At 31.4% G+C, this 12,053-nt stretch overlaps 2 protein-coding genes across 2 annotated transcripts in view; one reads left to right on the top strand and one right to left on the bottom strand.

Annotated features, from left to right (window-relative positions):
* Positions 1-6,296, bottom strand: part of bif (protein phosphatase 1-binding protein bifocal) — a 51,281-nt gene extending 44,985 nt beyond the window's left edge. The window contains exon 1 of the mRNA XM_015330539.2: positions 1,186-6,296. Within this exon, the coding sequence (XP_015186025.2) occupies positions 1,186-4,413 (3,228 nt within the window). The 5' untranslated portion in view covers positions 4,414-6,296. The remainder of the gene's footprint in view (positions 1-1,185) is intronic.
* A 2,024-nt stretch (positions 6,297-8,320) lies between these two features.
* LOC107071500 (uncharacterized) lies at positions 8,321-9,632 on the top strand. Its single transcript, XM_015330542.2, has 2 exons — positions 8,321-8,641; positions 8,734-9,632. The coding sequence occupies exons 1-2, from the start codon at positions 8,614-8,616 to the stop codon at positions 9,615-9,617; spliced, it is 912 nt and encodes a 303-aa protein (XP_015186028.2). The 5' UTR covers positions 8,321-8,613; the 3' UTR covers positions 9,618-9,632.
* The last annotated feature ends 2,421 nt before the right edge of the window (positions 9,633-12,053 follow it).

Genomic DNA, 12,053 nt, shown 5'->3' on the forward strand with positions numbered 1-12,053 from the left:
TTTTGTTTTTATATCTCTGTTTATATTAATTGAAAACAACGATTTTAATTAGATGATATTCTAAGGAATCAATCATTCATGTTAATCGAGAGAAAGGTGTATTTAAAACGTAGTCTCAATCATATTAAAAATGGACAACGTTAAGACACGACAAGTCATGTCTTGAATCATTAATAGATTCGTTTCAAATTCTTTGTGCACACATACACACACACACACACGCACACACACACACACATGAAATGATGAAGCATAACGAGTCGTGAAAGAAGAAAGTGAAAATATTCTACATTCTTATTGTAATTATTAATTTCTCTGAAGAGTGACGAAATGTTATGACATTCCAACTTCAATTTTAGTAAGTTATTAATTTAAGAATTAACATTAAATTAAAAAAAAAAAATATGAATATAATGAAATAATTGTTTTATATTTTATAATTTATATTAAAAATTGTTAATCTCGTTGAAGAACAAATTGTCCCCAAAGTTAAATATCAGAAATATTTGTTTACTTTCTAAGATGAACAAATGCTTAACAAATTATTTTGTATTATTTATAGAACAGAATGTTTTATATTATTATGCTCTCTATGTGTTCTAAATTACTATTATATTATTAAATAAATTTAAATATTATAATTTATAATATAAAATTTCAATATTATGTGACATTTAATATATAATATTAATAATAATTAATAATTAATATATATATAATATATAATTACATAATATTATAATATTTAATATATAAATATATATAATATTTATTATATATAATATTTATATATTAATTATTATTAATTAATATTATATTATATTATTATATATTAAAAAATGTATATATAAATTAATATTTTATAGAAAATATATATATATATATATATTATTTACTATAGAAAATATATGTAGAAAAATGATAAAATTTATTAATTTAATTATTAAAATTATTATAATATTTAGAATATAAAATTATTAATATTTGTAAATGAATGATTACAATTATTTTAATATTTAAAATATAAAATAATATTAATATTTTAAATTTAATTATTAAAATTATGAAATTTAATTAATTATACATGGTATAACCTTCTTCATAATACTTATATCATTTGACAAATATTTAAATTTAAAATAATCTTCAATTTGAATATAATATAATGAATAATAATATACAAACCTTTGACTTCTCACGTTTCCTTTTGATAATAAGGCCATCGTTCTCTATGTAATCAGGAACGTCTTTCCTGTTGCTAAAATTGAAGACCATTGTGTTGTTCTGCTGATTCCATGGCTTGGCATCCCAAAGACCTCCCCCACCACCACCACCACCACCACTACCAACAGTCCCAGTCCCAGTCCCAGTTCCAGTACTAATACCACTACCAACAGTGGGAGTTGTTGATTTTTTTGTTGGTTGTATCTCATCAGCACTCTTCAAACTAACTACAACTTTTGTTGGTTGTTCTATACTCTTAACACGATTTATTAGATTTTTCTCTAACTCTCGATTGCTTAGATTCTGTTGAGGAAGCTGAGTTTTAGTTGACACAAGTGGTCTTATAATACCAATTTGTTTTTGAGGTGGGGATGATTCACTTTTCTGATACCTTATCGTTTTAGATTCATTACCCTGAGAATAGGACGTTGTTGTTGAACTGATTAAGCTAGCAGACTTTGGAGGTTTGTTGTCAGCCTTCTTTTCCTCAATTTCATCATTTCCATCATTCTTTTTCTTTTCATCTTTATCTACAGTGAATTTTTCACGAAAAAGTCTCGAACCTATTTCCTGATCCCGTACAGTTCCAGCAAAGGTTTCATTTGTTTTGATATCACAGGTATTAGCCTTTAATACGCTCGTTGATTTTTCTTCTATTTTTCTATTCCCATTTTGTTTAACACCTGGTAAATAATTTTTCTCCCTGTTGTTAGTTTCATCCTTGAACCTAAAATGCATGGTTGTACCAGCTTTGCTAATATTGTCTAAAGCTGAGGAAGATATTGTTTTTGGCCCATCTTCCACATCTTTGCCTTTTTCTATTTTTTTCTCCTCTACCTCCACCTCATCCTCATTTTCTTCTTCTTCTTCTTCTTCTTCTATTTCAACTTTTGGTGTTGGTCCTTCTTCTTCTTCTTCTTTTTCTTCTTCTTCTTGACCTTTTACTTCTTCTACTATTTCTGGTTCTAATCCTAATTCTTCAATAGAAAGATCTTTTGAAATTGACGAAGTTTTTGGAGTTGGCAACCTTTGTCTTGTTGATAAGATGATTTCTTTTTCAGTCTGTCGAGTACGTGTTTGAATAACTTTATTAGTTTCTAAATTATCTTTAATCGGACTGGACTTACGAATCGGACTGGAACTCTGAAGCAGAGGAATATTGGCATCTTTGATAGGTGATGATGGACTCTGAACAGCTGGAGAAGAGATCCTTGGTGACAATAAAGGTGTCAAAGGAGGAGATTTAATTCCTATCTCAAGAGCATTAACTTTTGACCTATTTTGAGGTTCTGGACTTGGTGCTGGAGAAAACCTAAGCTTGTTGAAAGTTGGTTCAGGTGAGGGTGACGGTGAATGTGACTTTTCAATCTTCTGAAACTTGCTAACTACAGAAGAAACTGATTGTACTATGGGATCGGTGATAACACCATCGAAATGAAACTCCTCATCTTTCTCTATTAGTTCAGCCGTTGGTTTTTGAGGTAAAATAATTTTCTTCGGTGACGATGAATTAGTTGTATTTGTCCTAGTATTACCATTAGCAAAAGGTTTAGGCTGTAACGGTGGTTTAGGTAGTACCTTTTTTTGATTTTGCGCTTTAAAAGTATCGTTGATCGTTTTAAACGTTGCTACCTTAGCTGCAACGTCTCCTTTAGGCTTCAACTTTTTCGCTGATCCTTCGAATATGCGCATTGTCGTCTTGACTAGATCGGGTGGAGGCCGTTCAGTTTCTGCCAAAACTGGCTTGATTCTTTTCGGTTTGTTTGTTGCCTTGGGTCGATCTATATCGCTCAGTCGACTTTCTATTTTAACGGAGCTCCTATCGACGAGAACAATGTGATCGTTAATGGGATCTTGCTGCCTTGACACGATCCTCGTGTTAATGCTTGTCTTCTTGAGATTGGTATCATCGATCGAGGTAGAATTAGCATTATACCTAACGAGAGTTTCTACACTTCTGGCTCGTTTCATCGTTTCATTGCCACGATTGGCATTTCGATATCTATCACCACCGGTCTTGCTCATTTGACCGGCAACGTTTCTCTTAGCGTACTTTCTATCGGAAACGACAATAGTCGCAGCTGAATTTTTCTCGTTAGTCGATTCTTCCTCACGATCGAGTAAATCTTCCAAACTAGCAGCACGTCGAAAACGTTGCACCGTTGCTCGACTTTTGTTTGTTTCCCTAAGTGCAAGGTTAAGATATTTGCTTTTAAGTTTATTCACGATGCCAGGACCGTATTGCAATTCCTCGGAGCTATCGCTTTCGGCGTCAGCCTCGTTCGTTTTTATTCCAACAGTGGTGGTGGCAGCTCTGACCGTGCTCGTAATATTACCACGAAATTCTTCAAATAAATTATTACCGACGTCTCGTGTCCTCCTCGTACCAAGGATATTATCATCGCTCTCATAATCGTCTTCGACATGCTCCATTTTTCGTTCCATATCCGTGGATTTAATCGAACCACCACTAGCACCACCACCACCACCACCACTACTAGCACCACCACTAGCACCACCACCGTTTACATCCTCTGAATCGGAGCAAAGTGAAAGATCCGCCTCGAGACGCATGTTGCGCGCCACTGAGTCATTTTCGCAGTTATTACTGCTATGGAAAAGGATAGCGCCACTAGCGAGCTCTCTGACAACTAGTGGACCTATCGTAGTGGGGATAGTGGGGATAGGGAGGGGCCCCATTCCACCGCTTCCAGTACCACCACTACTACTAACACCACTAGTATCGGTAAAAATAATAGTACCAGTTTCGTTCATACCACCACCACCACCACCGAACTTTTCTTCCTCACGTGTTGTTGTAGTAGTAGTTGTAGTAGTAGTAGTGGTAGTTGTTTGTGTGGTAGTAGTAGTAGTAGTTGTTACCGTCTTCATTCTCATCGTCATTGTTGTCATCGTTGTCGTTGAAGTTGTCGTCGTCGTCGTCGTTGTCGTTGTCAATGATGTATTATTATTATCCTGACGTTGTTCTTGACGACAAACTGCTATCGCCGCGACATCAACGCCTTCCGTTGATAAGAGTTTTACGTTTGTTCCGTTGCTACTTGATAAAACAACTTTATTTTGTTGTCTTCGTCGTAATATCAGATCTCTTTTCCATTGAGGAACGTTATTACTATCAGCGGCAGTCGACTCGCCGCCGGCCGACGACGCGTTGCCGGCGGTAGCCATCTTGGACGACACGCGTTCTCGAACGCGCTCGAAACAGACCTCTCCCACTTTGAAACTTGAGAAAAAATAAACTCACTTTGATGCACAGCAATGACAATTGGAACACACGAATTTAGAACGATAAAACTTTGGCCTTTTCTTTCAAAGAATTATTTTCAATTTGGTATTTTGAACACTTGCCGTTGTTACTGCAGCAAGGAGAAGCAGCAACGAACCAATGGCGCGACTGGATTCGTCTCTCAACGCCGTGACAACGCCTGCAAATCGGAACCTCGCGATCACTGGGATAATCGATCGCTTTCGTGGAAAGGCTCCACTTTCGCCGGAAGAAAGGAGAGGGAAGAGACAAGTAAGCACCACTCTCTTTTCTTACTTTTTTTTTTCTTTTCATGAGATCAAAATTGAAATGAACGACTGATCATTTCTTTCTTTTCTTTTCTTTTTTTTTTTTTTTTTGTTTATCTTTTTTTTACCTTACCCTTTATTTTTGTTACTTTTTCACGATAGCTCTTTAATTATTGCCATACTCGTAAATTCGGCTACGTCGAAGAAGTTAGGTCGTTCGTCGTCGTCGAATTACGACGACGAACGTACATACAACGATCAAACCCGACGACGATCGGTGAAAATTGTTCAAGTTGGCACGCGCGTACACGCGACGTACACGCGAACGAACGTCTTACCCGATACATCGAGAAAGCCGTTTTATCTGTCGCGTTGCTACGGAGACAACGACGACGATGATGGCTGCTAGGAGAAGCCAGCGCAACACACACCGAAAGATCCACCACTCACTGTTTGCGCACACGCGTTTTTACTTTGATATAATACACACACACACACAAATAGATGCAGCATACAATAAAAAGTAAACGAGCCTGTTTCTTTCTCTCTCTCTCTCTCTCTCTCTGCATCCGTTGAGACGAACGATCGCCTCTCACTCGTAACACGCGAGGAGAACCCTTTTACTTCTTCTCTTCTTTCTCTTGTTCCACCACCCTTTAACGTTCTCTCCTCTCTCTCTCTCTCTCTCTCTCTCTCTGTCTCTCTTACTACGCCCTCACTTCCTCCCCATTAGACCACCGACCACTGAGAACCTTAGGATCGATTCATACCGCTTGCAATGATATTTATCGTCAAATTTACCCCTCACACACGCACACTTAACCTTGTGTTTATGTGTGTTTTTTTAACGGGCACCACTAGTGTGAAATTTTGAAAAAATTCCAATTTTCTTTTTGCAAATTTCGATGGTCTATACTTTTCTAAATAACATACTAAAATGTCAAGTGCATATCTCAAATAGTTTTTGAATTACAGCCATTTCATATTTTTTAATTTATAAAGATCAAATTAGCAACTTAAAAATTTTAAACGCGTCTTTTTTCAAAACTAAATTTTCCAAAATTTGCTGCAGTTAGAATTCGAAGACAAATCATCTTATCGATTTGATTCTTGTTGCAGCTTCTTTTATATATATTTTTGCTGCATACCATAAATCTCTAGTTTTTCTATTCTATTTTTTAAAAATGTAATTTAGGTATGCCAAAAATTATCAAATTTTCGCGCCAAATTTTAAACGTTTTTTTTTTAAATTCCGTTATTTTGTTTAATTCCAATTTTTCTTTCGACCGAGGTTCATGGTACGGGAAATTCCTTCTAGTTTGAATAAAAAATGTATTTTGGTAGGCTAAAAATCATCAAATTTTCGCGCCAAATTTCAACCTTTTTTTTTTTAATTCCGCTATTTTGTTTAATTCCAATTTTTCGTTTCGACCGAGGTTCATGGTACGGGAAATTCCTTCTAGTTTGAATAAAAAATGTATTTTGGTAGGCTAAAAATCATCAAATTTTCGCGCCAAATTTTAAACGTTTTTTTTTTTAAATTCCGTTATTTTGTTTAATTCCAATTTTTCGTTTCGACCGAGTGGTGGCGACTGGAAGCAGCAGTGAGAGGGACTTGGAAAATGGCGAATAACTCGTTTAATTTTCAATGTTTTGATCCAAAAATTTAGTCATACATTTATTACATATCCAAGAATATTTTCTCAAAAAATGAAACCATTCAACGCAATAATTTTCCCTAAAAAAAATTCTGAAAAACTACCTTTTTTTCAAACAGTCACACTAGTGGTGCCCCTTACAAGTACCCCCTCTCCCCATCTTGTAATTATGAAATTATGTGCCTTTCGTGAACGATACAAATAAACTTTTGACACTAAATATAAACATATTTTTTTGCCAATTAAATGTTCATATATTGTCTAGTTTTTTTTTTGTTCGTAAATATTTGCGATATGTCTATTTTGCAGTTATGTAATTCATACAACGTCGCGTGTACTGTTATCTTTGTACATAGCTTAAAAAGTGCATTTATAGTTTTAACAATGACACTAATAATTGTTATCGTGCACTTTATCTGTTAATGACTGACTCAAATATTGTTTTGTTTGACAATGAGATACGGTTTGTGTATGTAAAATAATAGACGTGTTAAAGTAACATAATGAGGAAGGAATATCATCATCATTTATTAGAATAAAACAAAATCTAATTGTACGATTGTCATTGCATTTAATTGTAACAAGAATGTGTAATGAGATTACATTTCTTTCACAATAAACACGTAATGTATATTTACGATAACCTAAAACTAAGAATGACCAATTGGACGCACAATTTTTTCGTTTCAAAACTAGACATTCGTTTAAATTGTTATTCATTAGTATGAATGAAGTACTTGGTGGTATTTACGAGTAATAGAATTTGTTACATCAATTATTTCTTGCTGATTTTTCTTTAAATATCAAATACGAATATTTTGCATTAATTCGTAACACTCGTTTAACACTAGATATACCAGTCCAGTCATTTTGACTGGTCGGGGCCATTTTAATTCCAAATTTCTACTTCATGTAACATTTGATTTCTGTAAGTAATTAAGCGTTTTGTTATTTAAAAATGTCTATAAATCTATTTATCTATTAAAATTATTATTGTTATACATTTTTTTGTTATTTTTTAATAGTAAATAAAGACTGGAAGTTTCAAAAAGCATTTTTTTAAATACATTTTGACTAGTGTGGTAGAAATAGGTATACCGAAAATGGTGGTATATCCAGTGTTAACATTAAAAAAAGAAAAAACGTGAAATAAAATGGAATGAAATGAAATAATAAAAACAACGTAAAGATCAACGTTTTTTTCTTCGATGATGAATAATAAAAATATTGAATTTGATGTTCATACGATAAGTGTGTTAAATAAAATAACAACAAATGGGGAAACAATATGGTCACCGGCAGTTGGGGCATCGTTTATCGACGCGTATGGAACCAATTCCACGATTGAAACCGGTTTGGAACTAGTTTTCTTCTGGTTTTCGGTTCTCCCCGCCAGTGAAGCCAGATCGTAGAACATTTCTACCCCTTCTCTCGAGCCCAGCACGTCTCGCACACAACGAAATGTTACGTGACGGTGTGTCGCGAAACCGAAAGAAACCGAGGGAAGCCGAGGTTAGCTGCGCGACACAGGAGGAATAATACCCCCACCACTCCTACCACCCCTACTAATCCGTGTACGATCTCTGTACGAACAAGTCTTTCTCAGTGCTGTCAGATCGTGGGTAAATCTTACCCTCTCCCTGTGCCACTGGGATTGCACACAATGAAAGTTTTCCATGTCCGTGTGTTTGGGATGTCGAAAGAAGTCGAGTGTAACCGAAGTTGGCGGGCACGCCGGAGTGGCATACTATGAAAGCGACTCGTGTCGTCCGAACACATGGACACGAGTCGCTTTCATAGTGTGCCACTTCGTGGCCAACCGCCAACTTCGGTTACACTCGGCTTTCCTCGACATCCCAAACACACGGACATGGAAAACTTTCATTGTGTACAATCCCAGTGGCACAGGGAGAGGGTAAGATTTACCCACGATCTGACAGCACTGGACTCTTTCTCCCTGCGGACCGCCGTGGGATTGTCGGATTTCAAATTTTCCCGGGGCGTACGATAATTTTACGCCCCTGTGTCGATCAGACGAACTAAAGTCTCTGGAAACACTGGCTCCCCTCTCGTAAGATTCTTGTTCATACAGCTTGAACGAAAACGAGTCGTATTTATGTATGGAATCTCTCTCGAACCAAAGTGCAAATTTTGTCAAAGGTTGTTTTAGTAATAAATCGTATATTTGTTATTAAAAATGGCAAACGACGACAATGAACAGGATGGTGAGTTAAAACATTGTTCAATTGTTCTAACAAATTAAAAACAAAAAAAAATCATGTTATGTTATGATTGTATTATTTATTTCATTATTAAGGTCTTGACATTGATGAAAATCAAATGGAAATCAAAATAGAGCAGCCAACAGTGGAATATTACGTCGAAGAAGAACATGATAATAGTTTATCAAGTATCGAAGGAAATGGAAATGGAAATGGAAATGGAAATGGAAATGTTACGGTACCCTCTACCAATGTTGATGTTGGTACTTGGAATCTTTGGACTAGACAGGCTACTACCTGCCTCATTGATCAATATAAAAAATATCGATCAATGGTAGGACAATCGACGCAGATTAAAAGTTTACGAGAGATGTTTGAAATGATATCTGTTGAAATGCAAAATTATGGCTTTTATTTTAGTCCGCAGAAGTGTGAGAACAAATGGCGCGTTTTAGAACGTAAATACAAAAATTTAATTTATCATGAACAATTGAAAAAGCCTGGAAGAACGAGAAATTATGGTTATTGGGAACATAAGAGAGCACTTGATGAGATATTTAATGATAAAGACAGACATGTTTATTTGGATGAAAATGTTTTGCCATCGGTTAAATATTCAACGGTTGTTTCAAATACAACATCGAAACAAACTACAAGCTCTTCAAATTGTAATAACGATGAACAATGTGATCCATTAGCTACATTGGAATCATCTAACACTGTATCAGAAGAACAAAATGAACATTTAGAATGCAAGGATACATTGACAAAACTATTTCAAAGATTTATCGACGCAATGGACAAGAATTTTGCATTGGCTGAACGTAATAAAGAGAGACGACATAAAGAAGAAATGACTATGCGACAGAACGAATTGGAAATAAAAAGACAATTGTTGAAATTGAAAGAACAAAAGATAGAATTACAAAAGTGTCAAATGGTCGCTGCTGTACAACATTTTCATCATAAAAAGCAATAAATTTTTTATATCGAATATTTTTTTCCTTAATTTTTCATTAATTTTTGTTAACAATTGTCAATTACGTTAAATCATTTTATATATTTTTTTTTTCTCCAAATATATACATGTGTGTATGTATGTGTGTGTGTGTGTGTGTGTGTTGCTACATACGCTAATTTTTATAGTCATTTAAAAAAATGAGCAAAAAACTTTAAACGTATGGCAATTATATTTGAAATAAACCAATTTACAGTAAAAAGAAAATTATTGTAAACTTAATAAAGTATGAATATAAATGCATTAGTATAAGTTAATGATAAATACAGAAGATTTTCTAAAAGAATACATAAATAATTTTGATTATCATAAAAAGAAAAATGAAACAGTTTAGAAAGTAAATTGGTGCAGACTCGTGCCGTTAGATGGCATTTAAACGGTTTAGAATTAACAGTCGATAATGTATAAGAGTAAAGAGAAACCTGTAAAATCAATTTATTTTTTTTTATTTATTTTTTTTTTTAAATAATACATGCTATATAATATATAATAAAAATCAAAACTTTATAATTACAATTGTATTTAATGTTACATTTTTTATTTAAGTATTCATCATTTAAATAATATTTCTAATTTATTATTATTTACTAATTTGAATATTTTTGTAATTAGAATAATATTTACATATATATAAAGACACATTAAATTAAAATATAGTTAATAATTAAAGATTTTTTCAATAAATAGGAAAATCCAAACGAAATTGTGTTATATATTTAAATATATTATATAATAAAAGTAATGATATACAATTGCTTACAACTTTCATATTTTACAACATTGCATTCATTATAGCATTTAATATATGTTAAGATGATATATTATATATTATATAATATGTGTTATATATTTAAATAATATTATATAGTAAAAGTAATGATATACAATTACTTACAATGTTTATATTTTACAACATTGCATTCATTATATCATGTAATATATGTTAAGATGATATATTATATATTAAATAATATGTGTTATATAGTTAAATAATATTGTATAGTCAAAGTAATGATATACAATTACTTACAATGTTCATATTTTACAACATTGCATTCATTATATCATGTAATATATGTTAAGATGATATATTATATATTAAATAATATGTGTTATATATTTAAATAATATTGTATAGTAAAAGTAATGATATACAATTACATACAATGTTCATATTTTACAACATTGCATTCATTATATCATGTAATATATGTTAAGATGATATATTATATATTAAATAATATGTGTTATATATTTAAATAATATTGTATAGTCAAAGTAATGATATACAATTGCTTACAATTTTCATATTTTACAACATTGCATTCATTATAGCATGTAATATATGTTAAGATGATATATTATATATTAAATAATATGTGTTATATATTTAAAAATTATTGTATAGTAAAAGTAATGATATACAATTACTTACAATGTTTATATTTTACAACATTGCATTCATTATATCATGTAATATATGTTAAGATGATATATTATATATTAAATAATATGTGTTATATAGTTAAATAATATTGTATAGTCAAAGTAATGATATACAATTACTTACAATTTTCATATTTTACAACATTGCATTCATTATAGCATGTAATATATGTTAAGATGATATATTATATATTAAATAATATGTGTTATATATTTAAAAATTATTGTATAGTAAAAGTAATGATATACAATTACTTACAATGTTTATATTTTACAACATTGCATTCATTATAGCATGTAATATATGTTAAGATGATATATTATATATTAAATAATATGTGTTATATATTTAAAAATTATTGTATAGTAAAAGTAATGATATACAATTACTTACAATGTTTATATTTTACAACATTGCATTCATTATAGCATGTAATATATGTTAAGATGATATATTATATATTATATAATGTTATATTAAATAATATGTGTTATATATTTAAATAATATTGTATAGTAATAGTAATGATATACAATTGCTTACAACTTTCATATTTTACAACATTGCATTCATTATAGCATGTAATATATGTTAAGATGATATATTATATATTAAATAATATGTGTTATATATTTAAAAATTATTGTATAGTAAAAGTAATGATATACAATTACTTACAATGTTTATATTTTACAACATTGCATTCATTATAGCATTTAATATATGTTAAAATGATATATTAAATATTATATATTATATATTATATAATGTGTGCATAGATTAAATATGTGCATACATTAAATAATATGTGTTATATATTTAAATATATTATATAATAAAAGTAATGATATACAAATACTTAAAATTCTCATATTTTACAACATTGCATTCATTATAGCATATATTATATGTTAAAATGATATATTATAAATTATATAATATGTGTATAT

This window comes from Polistes dominula, unplaced genomic scaffold, assembly GCF_049000335.1.
Source record: "Polistes dominula isolate Pdom_NZ unplaced genomic scaffold, Pdom_raw_medaka contig_26, whole genome shotgun sequence".
NCBI lineage: Eukaryota > Metazoa > Arthropoda > Insecta > Hymenoptera > Vespidae > Polistes > Polistes dominula.